Source organism: Lissotriton helveticus, chromosome 9 (assembly GCF_964261635.1).
Source record: "Lissotriton helveticus chromosome 9, aLisHel1.1, whole genome shotgun sequence".
NCBI classification, from domain to species: Eukaryota; Metazoa; Chordata; class Amphibia; order Caudata; family Salamandridae; genus Lissotriton; species Lissotriton helveticus.
In genome coordinates this window covers 173364408-173389030 of record NC_136070.1, presented here as the reverse complement: position 1 = coordinate 173389030, position 24623 = coordinate 173364408, and the positions used below count along the sequence as shown (strand labels likewise).

The 24623-nt window shown below is 45.5% G+C and overlaps 1 protein-coding gene across 1 annotated transcript in view; it reads left to right on the top strand.

The window, feature by feature from the left end:
* Positions 1 to 1014: 1014 nt before the first annotated feature.
* DNAAF2 (dynein axonemal assembly factor 2) overlaps positions 1015 to 24623 on the top strand; it is a 163246-nt gene continuing 139637 nt past the window's right edge. The window contains exon 1 of the mRNA XM_078659703.1: positions 1015 to 3171. Coding sequence (XP_078515829.1) covers positions 1081 to 3171 — 2091 coding nt within the window. The 5' untranslated portion in view covers positions 1015 to 1080. The remainder of the gene's footprint in view (positions 3172 to 24623) is intronic.

Here is a 24623-nt window from a genome sequence, read left to right as displayed (position 1 = left end):
GCATATCACAGGTGAAATTGGGGGTAATATCTACAAAAGGCATTTATTTTTTGGGGGGGTTTACTCTAGCAAAAAGGGATACAGCAAGGGAGTCGAAAGATCCGGCTCCGCCTCAATTGGTTGCTTGGAGGGCAGGCCTCGACTGGTGTATGGGGCAGGAACAGCCTATTTTTAAAGCACAGGGGTGCCCACAGAAGCACTTTAAAATATGGAAACGATGAGCGGATTTTAGCGGTATCCAATTGGAACGGCCTCTGCCTCAACCTGCAGAAGTTTATATAGAGATATCTCAATGGACAGTAATGTAGTTACACCAGATATGATGTACGTGGAGGCATTGATGGGCATGACCAGTGTTTTGCTATGCGGTATAAGATACAGATTTTGCGGATGTTAGGGACTGTTGTTTACAGACCCGAATGGTTTATTTTCTTGCTTTGAAAATGCTATATAGTAGTCATCTGCTTGGAAACCGATATACTGATTAATGTATACTTTCATTTCTTTGTAATTTGTGTGATTACTTTATCTGATGACTCAATAAAAAAGTTTGTGAAAAAAATTACAACTCTTTTGGCTCCTGATGGACTCTGTAGAGCTGTGACAGAAGTCTTACAGAGAATGTACGGAAGCTGGTTTTGAATGTCGAATGTGCAGTTACAGGGCAGAATAAAGAGATGTACTACTAAAACTTCAGTGCGTGGCGTAGTACCCAGGTTGGGGAGGACGCTACAGAATCCAAAATCATTGTTAATCAAAGTAGTAACATATGTCAGGTGCTTGTTTTTTGTCAATGTAATAGAAGTCGACAGGCACATTGCTGCTTTCCAAATTAAAAGGTAAATTAATGAAAAGAAAGTTAAACCAATGTAGACACTTGTTGACCTAACTTTCTCAAGCGGTAGCGCCTCTAAGACGTCTGAAGTGTGCCCTAGGCTAGTAGTCCATCTTTTATGCCCATGCACATTCTCTGAGGTCGGTGATTGGTTGAAGTGCTCTGCCGTCATAACTGTGCACCCGGATAGCAACGGATTCGGCGTCCCGACTACCCACCAAAGCGCAGCTTTCAAAGAGACAGCAATGGCTACCAACAGCAGCGGAGATAAACTGGAGGACCTGGATCTGAGTTCGGAGGAGGTGGAGCGCCTGAGCCGGGCCTTCAAGGACGAGCGCTTCAAAGAGCTCTTCCGCGAGTATGCCGAAGAGATCTCGAACCCGGAGAACCGGCGGCTCTACGAGCAGGAGATTCGGATGATGGAGCAGGACAGGGGCATGGACGCCAAATTTGTACATCCGCAGCCAGGACATGTCCTGCGCACCAGCCTGGGCGGTCGGCAGCGCTGCTACGTTAACGTCTGCAGCAACCCGCTTATGGGCCAGCCCGAGTGCAAGCCGGCCCAGGGTGGGCAGCAGTGGTCTCTGCCCTACAGCCTCTCACCTGGAAGGGAGGATCTAGGCAAGGGCAGTTCGGAGAAGCATGCAGTTTACGATGTGGTCTTCCACCCAGACACGCTGCGCATGGCCGGCAGCAACCCCAAGTTCAAGGAAATGGTGGACTCCACGGCTCTAGAAGGGGTCGAGAAGCAGTTTGAGGTCACGCTGGACAAACGTAACGTCAAAACTTTGAAGACAAAGTACAAAGGGGTCCCACAGGCAACCGTGCTGCGAACACCTCTACCGGGAGTCCCACAGCCTCCAAGCCAGGACCCCGACGACCCTCTCCGTTTCCCATATCCTTATGTAAAGGCGAACGGCACAAGCAGCGAGGATAAACCTGTGGCGGACCGGTATTCATCAAAGAGAAAGGATCCTAAGCCGCAGGCCTCGGTAGTTGCTCCCACTGAACCCCATTTCACCATCACCCACAGGTCCTACGTCGATCTGCAGGACTTCCGCCTTTCCAGGGACGCGGTGCCCAGCCCTGTGCCCAAAGAGCTGCTGGTCACCATAGACCTGCCTCTTCTGAAATCAGCTGGTGATGCCAACTTGGATATACATGAACGGCTGCTGACCCTGGAGTCACAGACACCTGCATACAGTCTGCGAGTCCCCCTCCCTTACCCTGTTGATGAAACCCTCGGTAGCGCCAAGTTCAACAAGGCAAAGAGACAGTTGCTGGTTACGCTGCCAGTCGTGGTACAGAAATGCCAGGCCTTCGTGAACACGAGTCCTTTGAATGCCGAAGAAGAGGACGCCAGTAAATCCAAGAGTAAGCAACTTGTCGAAGAGCTTAATACGAAGGAAGGTTGCGATGAAACAATTTTTCAAGAGCCCACGGTTAGTGCACCGGAGAGCTCTCAACCCGATCAATCTTTCACGTCGGAGACCATAGATGGGGAAATAAAACAGGCAGCAAGATGTTTAGGAGACAACGACAATGGCAGCCTTGGCTCGGAGACCCTGATTGTCGCCGAGTCTGAGGGCCCTGGTCTCGCCGAGTCTGAGGGCCCTGGTCTCGCCGAGTCTGAGGGCCCCTGTATCGCCGAGTCTGAGGGCCCTTGTATCACCGAGTCTGAGGGCCCCTGTATCGCCGAGCCTGAGGGCCCCTGTATCGCCGAGCCTGAGGGCCCCTGTATCGCCGAGCCTGAGGGCCCTTGTATCACAGAGTCTGAGGGTCCTGGTGTCACTCAGACAGAGAGTTTTTCTATCCCGGTGTCAGGGGACTCATCTGTCACCCAAATTCCCGATGTGTTTGGGAAGACAACAGAAAAACGCAATGTTCTGACATTGGCAGAAACAGAAAATATTGTGCTGACCAATAACAATGGCCCTAGAGACGTTCAAATACTAGAACAACCTAGAGAGCCATGTTTTACAGTCCATCATAAAGAGCAAGTGCCTGTATCAGAGGAGGCGGAGTCCCTGTGCCCACACTTCCAGTGCACCCAAGACGATATTTCAGTTACTGTGATAATCCATGTTCCTCAAATCAATAAGGAGACATTGAAAAGTTATGCAGGGACTAGCCATTACAACATCTGCTTTACTTCAGAGAACACTCGGATGGTATACTCTTTGTTTGTTCGTTTCAATCATGGAAATAAACTGAAACCTAATGAAGTCACTGTTTGCATCGCCAAGCACAATGCTGTAATCCAGCTGACAAAAGCTTCTGATAGCTGTGGCCCGTGGGAAAAGTGCAGCTATGGTGTCGACGAGAACAACTTGCAGGTAACTAAATTATACATGGAATAAAAAAACACAAATATATAGTATATGTACATCTAGAAATGGTTACTGGAAATTGTGAACTCAATTTCATTCTTAATGCCCTAATATAAAGATATAATACTGTTAGTGAAGATGTCGCTCATAATAAGGGTGGGGCCAACTACACAATTGTTTAAATTTGTTTGTAGATAGAATGCTTTCACGTAGCATAGATTGCTAACAATATCTATCTAATGTAGATATATTGACAATATTGCCTTGCTACTGCTTGGATGATAGTTGTGATATTGCGGAATGCTAAACAATCTATACCATGTTAAAAATCTCTTCCTAGATCCACATTCATAAGAGCTACAATGCAGAGATGAGGGGATAAATCAAATCAAATAAGCTTTATTGGATAATCACAAGGATATAATAAAAGCACACATTACAATAATCGAATTGCAATTAAAAAACCACATATAGAACTATAAAATGCCAGAAGAACGTAGCTTCACAAGAAACAAAGGAGATGTCATTAGCAATAAAAGAGATATTAAAAAGAATATATAGACAATAAATAATTATAAAAATTCATGCATCATATCGACTTCCTGAACCTTAGCAGCAATTTTAAAAACTTTTCCACAATAAGTATCACTTCCTTGTTCTCCAATTGTTGTAAACTAACAAAAGCATCCTTACAAGACCGCAGTCCCCAGGTCTTCAGTAGAGGTTTCAGTAAGGATTTTCTAGGTACTTGATAGTATTTACAGAAAAGTATGCAATGTATATTTGTTTGGGGTGCAATATCATCACACGGGCAAGGGAGCAGGTTTCGGGACCAATCATTGCAAGAGGGGAAAGTAATTAGCCGAAAAAAGAAGCCCAATCTAAATCTGGAGAGGAGCATTCTTGAGAAGCAATTAATGTCAGTTGTCAGGTATAGTTGAAGACCCTGAACCTTAGTGATCCTCTGGAAAGCCAAAACAGTTTTATTGTCCTTTTGGGTAGACCATCTTTTGGCTTCTAAATGGTCCATTAAGAGACTTCTCAAGGCTTTCCTCGATATTTGCTCCAGACTCGATGGGTCAATAAAAAACTCCGGGCGGCCAATTTCAAGACACAACCTTTCAACGAAAGACATCCATTTTATGTGTTTTGCCCCCTCCAATTTTTGGCAGTCAGCTATTACTTCACGATTAAAAGTCGTTTCTGGGGTGGTCCAAAGCTTATGCCATATGAGAATGGGCTCAGTCTTAATGGTATCAGAGATAAACGGTAGTCCCAACTCTATGTGCGTCAAATAAGTAGACGTTGACTTCGGCAATCCTAGGAGGTATCTGAGGAATTCTTTTCATCCTTATTTATTTATTTATTTATTCAAAGTTTTATATAGCGTGAACAAGATCCTTACAGATATCGGAGCGCTTCACAGAGACAGGGGTAGGGGCAGCAGGAATGAACAGAGATAATGGGAGCAATATAATAGTCACTAACATAGTAGGATAATAATAACGTACAGAAAACATATCAATATACAATCAGGTAAACAAGTAATATAAGACGGCACAAGTCATTGATCCCACTACAGAAGGGTTCAGGTAAACCTTGGATGTGTGGATGGCTTATACCAATTTCTTAGGATAGAGAGAACACTGGGTGGGGGCATCGGGAGGGTGATTCAATCAACCAAAGTGTATCATATATTGGTCGGTAGTAAGAGAGTAGCGTAGTAGTGTCACCATCAAGTAGGAGTATAGTGCCAAAGGACAAGTGAACAGTGATACAAAGCGATGCAGAGTCTCTGATCCAGCACCTATAAAGTTCAGGAGATCTTGGCCAGAAGGATGGTTTTCACCTCTTTCTTGAAGAGTGCAGTGGAGGAGATAAGCCTGGTTTCAGGAGGGAGCGCATTCCAGATCCTGGGTGCCATTCCCGAGAAGGAGCGCTTGTATGTTTTCTCTTTCCGGAATCTACGGGGTTTCAGGAGTAGATTTTTTGTACTTCTATTGGATCTCGAACCTCCTGATATAGACAACTTTTGAGCGAGGTAGTTGAGTGCATTGTGGTGCACGGCCGCGTGTGTCATAACTGCAATTTTTAGCTGTATTCTGGCTTCAAAAGGCAGCCATTTTAGAGACTTTAAGTCTGGGGATATATGCAAATGTTTTCTTGAGCCAGTAATGAGTCTCGCGGCAGCGTTCAAGGAGGCTCTTAGGGGTGCTGTTGTGGATAGCGGGAGTCCGATGAGGGCCACAATTCCGTAGTCTATTCGAGGGATGACTAAAGCTTGTACAGCAGTTTGGAAGTCTTTGGCAGGGAGGAAGGGTTTAAGTTTCCTCAGTGTATTGATTTGGAAATTAGCTCCTTTTGTGGCTTTGCTGACGTGCTGCTGCATGTTGAGCTTGGCGTCGAGTGTGATGCCAAGGGATTTCGCCGAATCCACGATGGTAGGTTGGACATTGAGTGCTGTTAGGTTATTGAGCCAGGTTTCGGTGGTGGAAATTTTCGCCGGGGGTGAGATGAGTAGGAACTCAGTTTTCAGAGCATTTAGTTTGAGGTGATTATCGGCCAGCCAAGATTGAGTGTTAATAAGTGTGGAATTCAGATGTTTGATATCTTCCGGGGATTGTAGCTTTAGGTAAAGTTGTGTGTCGTCGGTGTACATATGGAATTGAACATTGGATGCTTGGAGCAAGGTGGCGAGCGGTTCCATGACGAGGTTGAACAGTCTGGGGGAGAGGGAGGATCCTTGTGGAACACCTAGATCTGCAGGCACAGGTGTAGATAGCACATTGTCGATCTTGAACTTCTGAGACCGGTTATGAAGGAAGGACGAAAACCATTTGAGAACAGTTCCCGATAGACCCATTCTAGTGCTTAGCAGCTCCAGCAAGTTCTCATGTTTGACCGTGTCAAATGCTGAAGAGAGGTCAAGAAGGATGAGGAGGCAAGACTCATTGCGATCAAGGATTTGGAGGGTGTCATCAATTATGTGTGTCATAGCTGTTTCCGTGCTATGTTTCGCTCGGAAGCCTGATTGATGAGGGTTGAGGAGGTCAAATTGGTCAATGTGTTTTGTTAGTTGAAGTTGGACACATTTCTGGATTGATGTTATTGTATCGATCCCCCAGAGCCCTGCCCCATAGATAGCCGTTGATACGCACTTTGCTTTGTAAATGGTAATGAGCTGTTTGACTGGTCTCCCCCCAATTTTGCTAGCAAAATCTCTGAGTGCGCCAATCGCTCTTGAAAAAGCAAGCTGCCTAACTTTTACAGCGGGTTGCCAGGACACCTTTCTATGAAAGCAAATACCCAAATATGGAAATTGTTCTACAGTGTCTATCTTTTTTCCCTCGATGAATATCGGGCATGGGTTTTTTTTTATTCCCTTGCTACAAGCAAGGTAAAAGGTCTTAGCAATGTTTACCTTCAAACCCTTTTCTTTCATAAAGAGAGTAAATTTAGTGACCGCCCTCTGCAGCCCCAACCTTGTTTGAGACAAAATAGCTGCATCGTCTGCGTATAACAAGATTGGGACGGCATGACCCTCTACCTTAGGGTAATCACATTCAAAACTCCTCATGAAGTCACCAACGGCATTTATGTAGAGCGAGAAAAGCAGGGGGGCTAAAATGCACCCCTGCCTCACACCTCTGCCAATGGTGAATCTTGAGGAGGACTCCCCTTTCTGTCCGTACCGCACCCTGGCCCCTGCATCCCTATACAAAGCAATAATAAAATTAAGAATAGATAAGTTCAGTCCCATGTCCTCCAAAACACCCCATAATTGCTTGTGGTCAACACAGTCGAACGCTGAGCTCAAATCTATAAATGTAACAAAAAGGTTACCATGTTTGGCCTAGACATATTTAGAAATTAAAAAATATAAGTTTAAACTCTGTTCGACCGTACCCCTACCTGTTCGGAAACCATATTGAAATCTAGAGAGGACATCAGCCTCCTCTGTCCAGTTATGCATACGTTTTAGGATGATGCGTCCCGCAATCTTCATTAGGGCATCAAGCAAGGAGATAGGACGATAGGAAGAGGGTACATGCCTATCCCCTTTTTTGTATATGGGTACCACAATAGCTTCTGACCAGGATGGGATTAGGCCATAAACGTTTGCACAGTTCATGACAGATGTTAATAACGGGGCCCAAAAATCAATTTCAGCCTTAAAGACATCCACTGGTATGGCATCATGACCGGGGGCCTTGCCAGATCTACTCTCCTTAATAGCAAGGATGACCTCATCACATGAGAAAACAATGTCAGGAACACACTCTCCCAAATCCACTGTGATAGTAGGAGAGGAAAGAATAGGGTCCGATGGAGTTGTACCGAGAAGACTTGGGTTGCTATACAGCTGTTGAAAATAAGCAGCCCAAGTATCTCCATCAATGGCCAGGTCTAACCTCTTCTCAGGCATTTTAACCCACGGAAGTGGGGCATTGACTAGCTTCCAGAAAGCCGAGGAATCACGACTTTCGGAGGCTGACAACAGTGTCTGCCAAGCCTCCGCCTTCATAGTTTTTATCCTGCTCTTAATAGCATGACGGTAGCAATATCTAGCCTGGCGTATCTCAGTTAAGGACTTCGGGATGGACTGTAAAGCCTTTTTCAATAACTTAAGTGCTCATGTACAATTGTTATCGAACCATCCTTTAGATATATAGGGGCCTGACTTAAACTGGCCGGTAAGTAACTTTTTTAGAGTTTCTTGTATTTTTGAGAAAGATTCCAAAAATTTTTGGGGGTGTTCTGTCATAGACAGACAAATGTGCACCTCTTCCCACCTCGTCTCTATTAAGTTCTTAAGCAGGCCAGCAGGCTCAATTTTTTCCCATTTAAGAGTATAGCCATTTACCGCCCCTATTGAGATTGGTTGGTCGTACCTTACCGGATGAGTATGATGACTTATAATGTGGGATGGTAAAGAAATAGAAAAGGCTATGGGGTAATGATCACCATATATCTGATCTAGCGTATCCCATGAGGATATCAAGGAGGCGTGCCTCTTAGAGGGGATAAAAGTAAGTAGGCCTTGCTGCTAACACTTCACTTGTACTCATCAAAGTACGGTATGCATTTGCAGTTCTTGGGAATTGTACTTTATTATACAATCACTCTAGTGAATGCTAATGCATTCGAGTAAAAGCTAGAGACAAAGAAGTGTGGGTCATTGGAGGATTGACATGAGTTTTGTGTGTGCTTTTCCTCTGCAGACTCAGTAGAAGGAGCCATTTTTTTTAGGCACACCCAGCCAACTTCACTCGGCTTTCCTTTCAAGCAGAATTATCTGCTGTCCACAAAGATCTCGCAGTACTCTTCTGGAGGCCCTTTTACATTCTAGATGCGGCCCGCTCTGCCCCGCTCCCATTACCAGATCCCCTGGACCCCATCTGAACTATACTCACAGTTTTTGACGACTTTGGGAGTCATACAATCCTCGCACAGGTGTTGCTGAATTGAGCCCATTAGTGCCTTCAGCAATGTTAGATTAGTGCCCGTCCATTATTATTCTTGGGTTCATGTATTCTTAGAGTCCTGATGATGATCCTTCTATCTGTCCAAAGGATCGAAATTTCATCGACTAGTTCTACGAGCCTAATTTGTAGATGAGAATAAAATGGGCCATGTTCGTCTTACTTGATACACACTCTTGATGCCGGATCATCACACGTGTGTATCACTTGCATGAGCACACCGAGCATGTTTCTCACAACTCGCCCACTGTGGCGTCACACTGTTTTTTAATGTTTTTGATATGCAATTGAATAAATTGATCATTTGATGAATGTGTACATTGATTGTATTATCTATGTCTTGGGACCACGGTTCTTTTCGCATTTCCTCAGCAGAAGACATTCTTTTTATGTACTTGATTGCCATTGATGAGGGCTATAGTCGGGCCACTGGCATTATGCAATTGTGCGGCTGTGTCGATTTTCACACAGTTATAGATTTGCCACATAATCCTTCATCTGACGCATAAACTGTAGATTTGATTAAAAATGGAATTGTTTCTAGCTCTAACGCTTCAAAAGTTACTAAAAATGCTGCAACATATGTTATCGTACAGTGAAAGGCTGGGTTGAATACATTTCTGTTGCTTATTGCTATATTTGGGTATTAAACTGGTATTAATGAGGTGCAACCAATGTCCAGACAGTGTTACCAAGTTAAAAAATGCCAAAATTATGAAGTAATACTATTACAAAATGTGGTGCATTATGCTGCATAATTTGGCTTTCCTTGCCACATAATTTACTCAACCCTGCCGCATAATTTGACCCTTTTCAACTGCATAATTCCAATGGTTCTGGCTGTAGTGGCCATTTTATTGTACAATAGCCAAATAGTCTTACTTCAGTTCTCGCAGATTTTGGGGTATGCATTCCTGGATACACTTTAACCACCCTAGGGTGGTTAAACTATAACAGCTCAATTTCTCTGGTTATGTATGAGTGAAATGTCAGCGTAACGATAACCTCCCTGAAACTTGTGGATTTTTCAGTGAATATTTAAGTTGTTTTAAATGTTAATTTCTAACTCTAACGTCCCTGAAACATGTGTTTTTTTCAGTGAATTTCTAAGTTTTTTTTAAATGCCAATATCTAATATGTAACACTCTTTCCACCGTAAATAGCGGCTCTCCCTCTGACCCAGCGCTTATGCACATCCTCAAACAAATTGCGAGCACTATTGCCCCCCTTGCCACAGATCTGTTAAACTCCTCATTCACTAATGGCATAGTCCCCCCGAGCTGGAAACAGGCCAGAATTAAAACGCTCCTAAAGAAACCGGGACTAGACACCACCGACCTGACTTGGCCAACTTTCGCCCGATCTCTCTGCTACCTGGATTGGGCAAAATCGCTGAAAAGCTAGTGAATCATCAGCTCTCAGGATTCTTGGAGAGTAATGGCCTACTGAGCGACTCCCAAACGGGTTTCCGCCCAGGACAGGGCACTGACACAGCCCTCATAGTAGTGACGGAAGAGGCCAGATGCATCTTAGATTCAGGGGGATCAGTGGCCCTGATGCTCCTGGATCTGAGCGCTGCATTTGATACTGTGGACCATGTAACATTGGTCCACCGTCTTGCTAAACTGGGCATTGGAGGGTCAGCCCTTAGATGGCTGGATTCCTTCCTGAACAAACGTTCCTTTAGGATCTGGGAAAATGGTGTCATGTCAAAGTCTACACCCCTCCAGTGTGGGGTCCCTCAGGGATCCTCCCTGAGTCCCACATTGTTTAATGTTTATATGTTCCCCGCTGGAGGAGGTAGTAGCCCCTTTTGGGATTAAATCCATCAGCTACGCAGACGACACCCAATTAGTCGTCTCGCTGACACAACAGGGGGGATGCTCAGACAACCTCTCGAGCTGCCTAACCACAATTTTTTCCTGGATGACCGGCTCAAAGCTCAAATTGAACGGGGCTAAAACCAAGATTATGGTTTTGGGCCATCAATTTACATCCCTGCCCACAGAGTACTGGCCGCCTTGCATGGGTGAATTGCCCCAACCAAAGGAGAAAATTAAAAGCCTCGGGGTTTGGTTCGAACCCCAATTAACCTTCAGGACCTATGCACAGAAAGTTGCAGGAGGATGTTTTGGCCTGCTTCGTGCAGTACGAAAAGTTCTGCCCCTCCTGCCTTTTCAATCCAGGAAGCTACTAATCCAGGGCGTAATTTTATCCAGACTGGATTACGGCAATGCTCTTCTCTTGGCTGCACCAAAGGCCACAATTAACATCTTGCAGCGGGTGCAGAACGCTGCGGTTAGGCTGCTCATGGGGGCGCCAAGAAGAGCCTCTGCCAAACCATTGCTGAGAGCCCTGCATTGGCTCCCAGTCCAGGAACGAATCACATTCAAATCACTCTGCATTACCCACAAGACACTGCAAGGTAAAGGCCCACCGGCCTTGAGAAATCTGATTTGTCCCTATAGACTGGCTCGGGCCCTACGGTCTGAAGGGGACAATCTTGCTACTGTCGCCAGAGTGAGGAAGGCCCGTACTGGAGGCCGCCGTTTTTCTATGAACGCGGCAAAAAACTGGAACGCTCTTCCCAGGGATATCCGGATGGAATCCTCTTATCTGAAATTCAGAAAATCTCTTAAAACTTTTCTTTTCCCTAAAACTTCATAATACCCTATATCCTCAGAGTCCTCTGTTATTAGTCAGTTAGCGCTGGGACGCTCTAGGGCAGCCATGCGCTTTATAAATCAAATTTAATTTAATTTAATTTCATTTCTAACTAAACCTACATAGGTAAGGCATGTGCAGAAAGAGGAAGAACGGTACAGAAAGAGGCAAGAGAGGTGCAGAAAGAAGAGAGTGAGGTGCAGAAAGCGGCAAGAGAGCTGTAGGAAGAGGCAAGGGAGGTGCCTCCTGGCACGCTTTTGGTTGGGGGATGAAGGCCCCTTGTCTGCTGGGGGTCCTTAAGGGCCAACTAGCCTACCTGTTACCTCCAGTAAGCCCCACACAGCGGGATTGCTGAGAGGTAGACGCAGGCCACGCCCCCTTTCTCCACCACTCTGCAAACGTGCCTCCTGGCGCGCTCTTGGTTGGGGTATGAAGTCCCTTTGCCTCTTGAGGGTCCTTGGGGGCCAACTAGCCCTCCTGTTATCTCTAGTAAGCCCCACACAGCTGGATTGCTGAGAGGTGGTCAGAGGCCACACCTCCTTTCTACACCACTCTGCAACAGCAACTCCTGGCGTACTTCTGCTTTGGCGATAAAGTCCACTTTAGTCCTGAAGCCCTCAGGACGCAAGGGGCAGTGCGCCAAGAGGTGTGTTTGCAAAGTGGTGGAAAAAAGGGCGTGGCCTCCGACCACCTCTCAGCAATCCCACTGTGTGGGGCTTACTGGAGGTAAGAGGTGAGCTAGTTGGCCCCTAAGGATCCTCAATAGCGAAGGGGACTTCATACCCCAACCTAGAGCGCGATAGGAGGAGCGTTATTTGCAGAGTAGTGGTGAAAGGGGGCTGGGCATCCGGCTAGTTGCCTGCTTTCTTTTTTTTATTTTAGGAAGGAGGGCTGTGTGGCCCCCCTTCCCCTGACCCTTTTAGGACCCGGGGATCCCATGCCAGACCCATTTTTCATTTAAAAAAAAATACAAAGGAAGGGTGGTGCGCAGCCACCCTCCCGAAGCCGATTCCGGCCCGGGGACCCTATCCCCGTGGCTAGGCCTTTGCTTGTCTTATTTTTTTTGGGGGGGGGGGGGGGCGTTTGGCCCCCCTTCCCAGGCCATGGCCCGGCCAATTTTTTTTATTTATTTATTTTTACGGGAGGGGGGGCGAGCGCCCCCCCCTTCTTGGGCCATTTTTTACCCCGGGGACTCCATCCCGCCGGTGCTTAGCTTTCTTTTAAATGTCATTTTTAAGGAGGGGGCTGCTTGGCCACCCTCTTAGGCCGATTTTGGCCCCAGGGCCCCCAACTCCTGGGGCCCGGCCATTCCTTTTTAAAAATGTTTTTTAATAAAAGCGAGGGGGGCGAGTGGCCTTCCTCCCTGGCCGGTTGGAGCCTGAAGGCCGCCCACCTTCTCGACTCGATGGGATGCCCCAGGTACAGACCACACAGATTGCCACAAAGTCCAAAATTTCCTGTTCAAAAACGGTGCTTTATTCCTAATCCATCACCTCAAATCATAATAACAGACAAGTGTCCGCCATGACGCATTTCGATCAGAAACCCGATCTTGATCACCGTGTGTATCCCGGCGGAGCAATCCGGTAATAAAGTTGTTGAAGTACACGCAAAATCACTTGCAAAATACGCACTCTCAGGGTGTCGATTTTAGCTTGAAGCAAAAAGGTTTTACTTCCTCTTTCCCATCATTACGCGTTTCGACTGCAACGCATCCTTGATCACATGAGAATGTTTCACCAATGAAGTGCTTTAAATCAACAGTGCACTGGGCATCGACAACAGACTTGTGTATTGGCAGGTCTGGGTAATTAATACAAAACAATGTGGGCCATATTGGAATGTCTCACAAAATAAAATAAGTTGTGGCAATCATCACATAGATACACATAACCAAATGTATTGGAATCAAATTTTTCTATAAAAGGTGTAAGCAACGTTGCCCCCATTCTTTCAATATTGAACCAATGTCAGAATTATAAACAGATAATATCTATTGTTTACATCTCAAACATGGGATGCTGCAAGTGTTAGCACATATGCCTATAGAGATGACAGGTGGATGTAAATTGCTGATGCTAGTGTTCAAAAGATCTCTACACAGTATCATTGGAAAATAGCAGCCCGCCTGACCGGTATCTTTGCTAAATACAGAACAGAACCTCCGTAATATTGAATACAGGGACTAGTGCCTAATTGTTATGGATGCTCAGAAGTTATGAGAAAACAAATAAGATGCAATAGAGCAGAATACTAGTGATCATATTATCATCTCATAGTTTCAAATGCCATGATTAGAACTTAGGAACACATGCTCCAATGGGATATTCCATAGAGTTGAAGTCCAGTAACATATATTAAACAAAAATTAAAAAGTGACAAAGTCTTATCTGCAAGTTCATCACCCTCTTGTACCTTCGAAGAATAGGGTAGAGAACCCATGTATGTATCCCACTAATATCAAGTGGGACCCTTCCTTTCCTTCTTAAATCAAAAAGGATAAGAAAAGCAAAATATAATCGATTTAAAAAAAGCATGGTGCATTCATTATATACAAAATGTACAATTAACCTAACAACAGGCACTATAGACGAGGATGAGTGTAGAGTAAAACGGGGCTCCTCCGACCTATGTTAGGCACAACATAAAGACTGAAAGCGGGGGCACAACAGTGAGCACATAAACAGCAAGGGGAAATATCTGAGAGGAATCAGCACTCCTCCCTTAGGTAAAATCTTAATTCTTCATCCAGGTTGAGCCCTTCAGTACTCTTAGTCTGTACATCATTAATATACCAGGATTCCTTTTTTCTGAGCTTCAATACTCTAGCTCCACCACGGGTGCAGTTGGGTATCTGTTTAATGACCTAATAGGTCAAAAGAGAGCTATCAGAAAAATGTTTGACCAAAATGTCTTGCTACCGGAAAGTGTTGGTCATTGTTAGTGATGGCCAAGAAAAAAGTACTGGAACATGAGGGCCATCTGTGTGGTGCTACCCACATATCTCAATTTGCAGGGACACTCCAAAATGTATACCACAAAGGTAGAACTACTTGTAAGGAACTGAGAGATGGTTTTGGTAGTGTTACGATTAGCAGTCACAAATTCCTGTAATGAACTAAACCGATTAACCGACTCCAATTTTGCTGGTGCTGATATTGCAAGTTTATTTCAAGCTCGTGCTGCCCATGACTCGTTTCAGCCATGTTCTGTGGCCTTGAGCGCATGACCACGCTGCATCTTTATAATGCATTTAAAGGAAACTTAACACCCCATGTGACTCGTTATGACTACAATAGCCATAGAAAACATACTACCGCATCTACAAAGGGAATGACATATTAGCGACTACCTGAGAAAAGATTCCAATAATATTATATATGTAAGCAAACAGACACTGGATGTTATAGTAAACATTTCACACATGGATTACCATAATTATTGTAAAAATATATATAAACAGTCTATTATTGCGTCTTATATATTAATAGCATAGAGCAGTACGGCGAAGACAGTGCTAACAACGAAAGTGTGCAAATACGCAAAAATCGACTGCAAATACGCAATACCCAGTGTGCAAATTCTAGTACACTTGTACTTAACTGCAGAATATTAGCACAGTCTACTGTGTGCAAATACGCAAATGACCTTCCTACTTTTGGATGTTAAAATAAATTACAAAGTACAGTACAATGATAGAATTCCAACATAAAGTGCTGCAGTGATCAAAATGTGCAAATATGATGTGCATAATACGCAATACCATGCCTACATATCCTATTCTAAAGAATATAGGGAGATAAGTTGCATTCACTATAAGGTGCTGTAGGTATTAAAAATACGATGTGGTAAAAAATTGTACAAATACTATTGTGTGGTGTTAAAACAGAAGTATAACATCTGTTAGTGTACAAAGTTAAGAGCTAAAACTGTTGACAAGCTTAATCGAATTCATATGAATTGCTTGACTAGGGCTGGTCGGTTCTCCTGTTAGTGTGGAATGCAGTGACATTGGGAGATGAGATGCACGCCTGACTCTGGGGGGAAAAAGAGAGGGTACCAAAGACAGGTTCTCGGGACCCTAATTCTCAAATGACCATAAAAGATATACATATACAGTAGCTACACATTAAGGGCTAATCAAAACATTACAAATAATTACACAGATCCTCCCCGACCCAGCGGGCCTTAGTATCAAGTTGCATAATATATTTTGATTCTAACTGCCGTAGTAATTTCTCACTGTGACCACCTCAGTTATGTACCTGTACTGCATCAATTTCAAAGTATTGAATGCAGCTCAGGTCGATCCCATGGACCGCTTTAAAATGTTGCGCAACCGTATACGTAGGGTCAAAGTTAACGATTGCTCGTAAATGCTGCAGGATTCTTACATACACTTGCAGTTTAGTGCTCCCTACGTAGTGTAATCCACAATTGCATTGTAGCTCATACACAGCATGTTGAGTTCTGCATTTGTAGTGGCCGGTGAGATCTATACTGTCATGAGAAAAAGCTGTGTTATAGGAGATGTTGTTGACCCCGAATTTACAGGCTCGGCATGTGTTGTATTTGTAGAATCCCCTCTTAGGTGTAAACCAACTAATGGTCTTACTGGTTTCAGGGCTAGTTTTAACTAGATAATTTTGCATGGGAAATGCCTTACGAAACGCAAAAGTGGGCTTGGCTGGAAGCACTTGTTTGAGTGTTGCATAGGTGAGGATAATGGGCCAATGCTGGTTTATGACAGCCGTTATCCTAGTGGCCTGTCTACTGTATGTGGTCACTAGTCTAATGTGTGTCCTTTTCATCTCCGATATAGACATACTGGGGAGAGTTTGCGCTATATCTTTCTCCTTAATGGGATTGAGTAGCCTGGTCCTGTCTTTGCTGTTAGCTTTCTTAAGAGAAATATCTAGTTGTTTGGACTTATGACCTCTTTCAATAAACCTTTGTTGTGCTTAAGCCGGATATTGGGTTAGATCTTTCGCTGTACTGCATGCTCTACTTATGCAGAAAAATTCTCCATAAGGAATACTAGTAATAGTGTGATGTGGATGAAAACTACGTGCATGTAGCACCGAGTTCCCAGCCGTCGGTTTCCTAAAGAGGCAAGTCTCTATTCTACCATGCTCAACATATATCTTTACATCGTGAACATTTGTGGTTTTTGCATCAATATTTGCTGTAAATTTGTCATTAATGTTGTCTACAAATTGCTTTGCCTGTATCGCACTCCCCCTCCATATAACAAAAACATCGTTGATGTATCTCCACCATTTGACCACATGCAATAACCAGTCTTCTTTGTGTGTGTCCATGAGGACATGCTCCTCCAGCCTACACGCAAACATGCATAACTAGAGGAGAAGCATGCCCCCATAGCCACACCCCTCAGCTGTTGGAATACAATACTATCAAATAGAAAGACATTATTGTGCAGGCACCAGTGTATCATACTTAAAATCATCTGATTGTGAAAATACATTTGAATAGGTATTTTCTCAAGAAAATATTTGACAGCCATCAGCCCATCTCTATCTTCAATGCTAGTATATAGGGCAGGGATGTCCATGGTGAAAAATATGTAGTCATCTGCCCATATCTGCTCATTGAGTTTTTGCAGAAAGTCTGTGGTGTCACCAATATATGTAGGGAGACTGGTCACAAATTCTTGCAAGTAAGAGTGAACATATTTTGACTTATTTTCGAAGAGGCCCTTTGTGCTGGGACTCATTTTTATGAACCTTAGGAATAAAATACAACGTAGGCATGGTAGGAAATGTATTGTTTAGAAAGGCAAATTCATCGTTGGTAATAAGGCCATCTCTTTTCCTGAGTGTAAGGTCATCTTTGTAGTTTTACACCATTTTCCCTACTAGAGCCATATTGGATTTTTTGTAGCATTGTTCGTCATTCAAGTGTCTATATGCCTCTCTTTTATACTTTTCAATACGCCATAGTACTACATTCCCCCATTGTCTAATTTGTTTATTACAATAGCTGAGTTTTTCTTCAATTTTGACATGAGGTTCATGTAATTGGTGGACGGGTGCTTTGCGCTGGTCTTATGCTTGACAGTATTGCGGTTGAGTGTTTTCAGTTCATCGATAACACAGTCCTGGAGAATATTGACTGCGTCTCGAGGCATGGTAGGTACAAAAGTCTAAGATGGTTTGAAGGGGCTGTGCCCTGGCATATTCACCTTAATGCCCTTGGTTTGTGTGGGGGCTTGTGTATTATAGATGTCATCATTGATTTCATTATTCAGCTCACATATCGTTTTTAATAATGGAACATCCATGCCAGAAGTCTTTTGGGTCTACTCAATTCAGTTGTATGTCTGTCCATATTAGTCACATCTACATGTAGTTTGATTGCATAGTATTTGGCAAGCTTTAGCTTTCTTATGAATTTGTAGACATCCACTCTTGTGTGGTAATAGTTAAAATTACTTTCTGGACAGAACGATAGTCCAAGGGCCAAAAATTGTTTTTCTGCTTGACTCAGTTGGATGTCTGTGAGATTGATGACCGTTTTATCCGTAGAAGCTAGCGTTTCTTCCATCTTAAATTCTTAGTGCCAATATCGGCAACACTCCTCATCCCTCCCACAGCAATACTTCAGAGAAATAATCAGACACAACACATTTTTTGTGGAGAAAATTGCTGCAGGTTTATTTGCATAACAAATATGCCAACATGTCGGGTTATCTTACGGGCAATTCCAGGGCATGCAGCCCCTCGCCACCTGCCCACCTGATGAGCCAATCTACCCGGTGGCCCTCGCCAACCGGTGTTTGTCGATTAGGGGGAGGGTCTAGCCCCTCCCACCGGCAGACTGCCAGTCCACCCCTTACTCACACCCCTCCCAGCTCAGGGGGACGGAGAGTTGCAGGCAACCCCAGGTTGCTCAGGTCCACAACCGCCCGAAGGACTAACGATCGGCCTGTAACTCCGCCACAGCACTGGCTGTGGCCACTGTCACCCCAGGGCCCCCCACCACTATAGACCTAGTTACCTACAGCCTGGTTATTCAAAGGCCTCCCTCAGATCAAGCAAGGACATGTCCTTTCCTACTCTGGACAGCTGTGCTGACCAGCAACCGAAAGCCCCTATCAGTTCTAGCGCTCTACAGGCCTGTGAACTTGTATGGCTTCTGGCCTCCTAACCCTTACTTGGACATACCTGAGCTACAACCCCTATATAAAAGGCCTGCCAGCTGACCACCACAATGCCGATCCTAATGTTAGCTGACAATATCCCAAGGACACTTTGCTTAACTGAAGCGACTGGTAACATGCAATCCTTTTTGATCAGGGGACATGGAGTAAACATATGAGTAATGTCCCTGATCCCCTCAACTATAACTGCAAACTGTACTCTGGAGTTTTCCGTATTAGTGCTCCATCCCCTCCATTTCAGCACTATCAAGGCAAATCGCACCCTCCTGGGAATGGCTCACTCACACCCCCTGCTCACTATATATGTGTAGCCCATAACCTTGCATGTATTCCCGATAGTATACCAGTGTTCTGCTGAAACTTAGCTTGCTTGATGTCTGAGTGCGCATTGCACCTTCACAGATATGATTTTTCCTATTCCGTTTCCGGCCGCCAAGCTGATGACCTGGCCAGCCCCAACCCTGGGCGAAGTAAAAGAAGCTTTACTGCTACCCATGTGCGCAGCTGCTGTTGCTAATGATGGTCCCATACAGAACCGGTAAACTAGATGCTGTACTATATCATTAGCGGACCCCTGCATTGCTTTATTTATGTTTGTAGCTAACCCATTCACAGATGCAACACGAGCGGCTGTAAAATTTGAAGTCAACTGAGATGATTGTAGATAGACCCGACAGGGAGTGACCTGTGAAATGAGGTAGGGACCACCCCATCATGCCCCGCTTGTGAATCAGTCGGGGTTTACTCTGCCATGAACCCTCCTAAGCCCTTTGAGCTCACCATAAACCCCTGCAGTGGCCAGGCGGCAGGCACCCAGCGGTAACTTTCAGTCCTAATTTTCACCAACTTCTTGGCGCCTGGTGGCACTCCTTGCTGCGGCAGTCTTCGTGCAACCCCTATTCACCCTTCTTGACCCATAATTATTGACACCGCTGACGATGTATGGTTACCCCTCATCGGGGTCGGTGTGACGTTTAACACATGCCTTGAATGTACAATATATGTGGTATGTGGTGTTGTCTATCATCCTTTCGACTGCAAATGCAGAACTTCAACCTAGCTAGCCCACTATCACCAATAGGGGTTCCACATATTATATCACCATCAGCTATCAGTGCGTGTTCATCTACGTTGTAACCCAGGTGAGCAAATCGGGAAGCACATCCATGCTCATCACGTCTCCGTTGGCGACACTGGTCCCCGCGCCGGCCCATCCGCTCAGCCTTCTTTGTCCTCCGGTGGTCAAGAAACGGCGAAGTGAATCTTCTCATGACCGTGCTGTGCACACCAAGTTGAACCCAGTAGCTTGTACCCTAGAATACAGCAAAAAACAGGCAGGGTGAAGCCTCCGGAGAAGCTGAGGAGCAATCGTGCCTCCCTTGATCCTGGAAAGGAGTGCCCCGTTCATCCTGTGCTGAGTGCACACACATAAAATCACCATAACCATAATTTAAGCATATCCGTTTTTTTAAAAGATAAATGGTCAATTTTTTACTTTACCCATTATACTCGGGTGCTTTGTGCACACACAGACCCAAACTGTGTGTTATCCTGTGCCTAAAACATCACTGTCAAACTCACACGTCCCTAGCCTGTGGTTAGTGCACGTTAGTGCAAGTAGGATGTGGCAAATAGTAGGCCTACATGTTGGGTCTTTGTATCCTGGAGGTGGAGGGAAATAAATATGCCACTATGGTGAATTCTTCAGCCCATTGTAAATACTGCTTTCTAGGGGCAAAGCAGTCAGAGCCACTCGAAAGGGATGACACCGATCATTAAGCGTTGCCTAGTGAGTCATGCTGGCCCGGCCATCATTCAGGCCCATACACTACCTGTCCACTTCATACAAATGTGCCAGAGACGACCGCGTGTTGAGAGGAAGGGTGCTATAACCTACGTGGGCAATGGTCTGGTAACCTGAGCAACCCTTCCCCAGAATAACGTGTCACGAAGTTACTTGCAGAGTAATAGCATAACATCACAGACAAAACTGCTGTGGCGCAGCGCAAGGTGATCAGTGTCGTAAAGCACTCACCATATTTAAATTAAAGCATGAAAAACAGCGTGCCCAACGCCAGGACAATAAACATGTCTGAGGCATGGCTTGCTCTGCATTGCACAGCATCCGCAGCAAATCGTGAAACCACTGAGCAGCACACCATCCCTTTACGGTGATCATAATCAACAAATTACATGGTCTCGCCCAGACCTCACGACCCTAAAATATGGCTTGACATGTGCCTGGTGCATCAACCTACACAAGCGGACTATGCCAGTCTTGTATTCTTGTATCTAGCATGTACAAGGACATTCTACAAATTATAAATGGGTCTGTCCTGTGCTTAGTGAGCCCACACATCTTAACACTGCAAGGACGGGGTGTTAGGAATTTTGTTTTGCAAGTTTCCTTTGCAACCTATCAGCTTAGCAATGCCATTGCCCCTTGCATTCTATGTTGCCTTGTGTATGCTTATGCTGTGTCCTCCGCCTGACCCAAATTGCGAAGGAAGCGCAAAATCGTGGCAAACTCAGAGTAATGGAATTCCTGCCTGCACTGATAAACCTGGTTAGGCCTCTTAATATCCGAGCAACACCCTCTCACTAGTAAAACCATGCAACCGGTATATGAAGGCGCATAAAACCACTTCTAGGCGACAGAACCATTGGTGATGACGCTAGATGTGCGGGGGAAGTGCCGCAGCACCCCCACCAGACGTGAAAGAGTTGCGATGGAGAACAAACAATCAATGGGGCCTTCATATGATTTCCAAAAGCCAGAATCTCATGGTTTTCCCAAGAAGCACTATCTACTATCCCTATGCTGGTCGTGAGATGACGTTAGTGGCCAAACCTCATTTTAAAATTAGCTCCAGCACCAGAGGGTCCAGAAGAAACATGGCTAACAATGTGCTTTATCGGTTTTAATCAATAGCTGGCTATTTCCAAGCAGTGTCTTCCCAAAGAAGAAAATGCATCAACTACATCTGAAAAGGCCTGCACTTACAAAATATTTCCCACATTTTCTGACATGACCACTCAATGGCAGCACAGGCAGCTAGATCTAGTCTTCTGCAATCTGAACGGATTTCAAAACCTGCTACACTTCGGTATGCGTTCAGTAAATTATAACCATCTGTGCTGGGTTTCAGATGCGACTTACGAAGCCATTGGCCAAATGACCTATTGTAAAGGAAAGCCTATCGAGGTGTTCTTACCTGCCATCTAATAAAATGCTTTTGCAAACGTGATGACCTCATGCTATAGTATCAAGGGCCGCATTATTGTCTACCGTACTGTACGTTCGGGTGATGGTCGACGAAAACATGTTCTAGGGAGCCATACAAATCATTAGTACCTGCAAACATTTTTAAACAGCAGAAAATCACATTTAAAATTATATGACTGGAGAGGCCACGGATTGAACCCGGGGCCACCTGCGAAGCCCGTGCTCTACCACTGAGCTACATCCCCTGATCGCCGATCACAACTAGAAACGTCCTCTGAATGTGACGAAAAACAATGCGGCATCTACAGCTTAATATGGGTTCTAAATTCAAGCAGGCCAGCTGGTACTGTATTTTCGGGCCTTTAAGCTTCACCCCAACGCTCTTCAGCGCTCGGCAACGAACAGCTGCTCTGCCCCTCGCTACCCCTGTCGCCACCCGCGAGCCACTGCTCCCAGCACTAAGTACCACAGCCCGATGCATGCGGCGCTCCTATCACGTGCAGTGCTCCTAATATTCACACAATACTTGAATTTACTCGTTCAACCATTCAACATTAAAATGGATAGGATTTCCGACCGTATTGGGTTCCGAACTTGTGGCCAAATTACAAAGCATTCTTCCCAGCGAGGCACAGCTAGAACTGCGCCATCGCTACTCACATGCTCCCCCGATCGGGCGCACTTGTTCCTACGACATTCATGCTTGCAAACTACTGGCCAGCCTGCGTCAGTCCCCACTGTGCCCACCGGAGCAGGGTCACGGCCCTCCGCAGCTCGGGAAAAAGATGGATACTTCCGGATCCGCTGTTCCTTTAAGGTATCCCCCCCGGCGTCTTTCCCGATCCTGAACCAGCTGCCCCCTCACCCCCCCCGTTAGCCGCACAGGGGAGATGAAATTTGGGGAAGTAGGTCCTGGCAATGAGACGTTGATCTCCAGCGACGCTGAGCCCCCTCTACGCTGATCCTCCTCTTGTGGGATGATCTGTAAAGCCATGGCCTGCAATCTGGGTAAATACCCCACTTCACTCTTGGCCACTCCACTCTACGACACTCCATGCTACGACACTCTCTTCCATTTCACCCTATGAAAATCTACAGACTTTACTCCACTCTGCCCCTTCACGATACGCCACTCCACTCTGACACTTTACTCCCGTCTATGCTATGCCACTGAACTCCACGCTACAGTACTCCACTTTGCTCCACTGTACAACACTTTACTCCATGACACTCTACGCCCCCCTCTACTGTACAACACAACACTCAACTCCACTCTATGACTCTCCACAATCCTCCACTCTACGACCGTCCACTATGCTCTCACACCACAACCGTATTTCCAGAATGCCATAATTGTGGAAACCTGCCAGCAGATATTGTATATGCGACTGTTGGCACTGCCAGTAAGAGATTTTAAACCTACGTAGGTGGGCCATGGAAAGGATTAGAATTGCAGGTTAGGTGCCTATTACTGGTTACATTTGCTATGCTGTTGACCTCTTTTAGACCATCAGAGGAGACTATTTATTAGACCAGGCTTCCTGGCCTTCCTGGCCATAGGGGTGCGAGCATGCCAGGAATCATCTTCAATTTGTTTTAAGAACACTGCTCCGTGGACACTGGTGAGATGTGCCAAATTCATCAATGCTTTCAGGCAGCAGCTTTCTACACCCAATGTGAGCGATCACATGCATGGGCAAAAATGTATAACAAAATATGCTGCCCGAGTAGTACTGGACGAAGGTCAAATGGAGAAGCTGAACCTGAGGCTTTAATGTACTGACCTGGAACTTGGCGGTTGGACCGCTGAGCACTTAACACTTAACTGTTCTGTGTTGCACTGACTGCTAATTTTAATTACGCTCAGCCTTTTTTGCACACAGAGTTTAGATAGACAGCTGATTTTATCTGATTGTAATGGTTTTTATTAACTAAACAAAGTTACAACAACAACACTTTGACACTTTACAACAGTCCACTTTAAGGCACTTTACTCTCCAACGCTTTAAGACACTCTACAATACTCTCTGCCACTCCAATCTATGATGCACTATACCACTTTACTCCACTCTATGCCACTGCACTCTAGGCCACTCCACTCTGACACTTTACTCCACTCTATGCTACTCCACTTTGCTGTACTCTACTCTACAACACTTTACTCCATTCTGTACTACACCACTCTTTGTACTGACCAGACTGCTGCTGTTATCGCCGTTTGATCTTTAACCCTTGCCCTGCTCTTACCCGGCCTCCCTGTGTCCCAGGCGGGACTGACCGCCCTCCCGCAACGCTACAACTTGCAGCACCCGCTTCGCGGGCGCTGCTGCGCGGTAAGTGGCGTGGGGTCGAGGCTGGGGGAGTCCTAGCGCCGTGGGTCCTGTCCCAGGAGGAGGGAACATCGCGAAAACATCGAGGGAGCGCGCCGCAGGGACTCATAAGACCAGGAGTCCCTGCGCTGCACAGGTGTGCACGGGCGCCCCCCCAGGAAGACACGCCCCCTGCGTGTAAAACCTCCTTATCTTGATCAGTTTACAGCGCAGCGGGACGCGAGCGGGACGCCCGGGGCTAAGCCCGGGCAAAGGGCGGGCCCTCTGAGGCCCTCCGAGGCACGAGAAGGCCAGGCAAGGCCATTCCCTTGACATCTATCGAGTGGTCACAAAGGTACTGTTTCCAGGTTAATATTTGGTATATAACTTTGTACAGGCGATATCTACTTATTTCCAGACTTTAGCTGTTTAATATCCATACTACATCGTTCAATGTACATCTTCTGATTTGGCCTAAGCCCAGCTTTGATTGTATGACCCCTTAGAACCATAGTCCAGAGTATGGGGAAAAAATTGGTACCCGCCCCTGTCGAGACTCTGAATACATTAGACTCTTATCTGGTTCAAGTGGT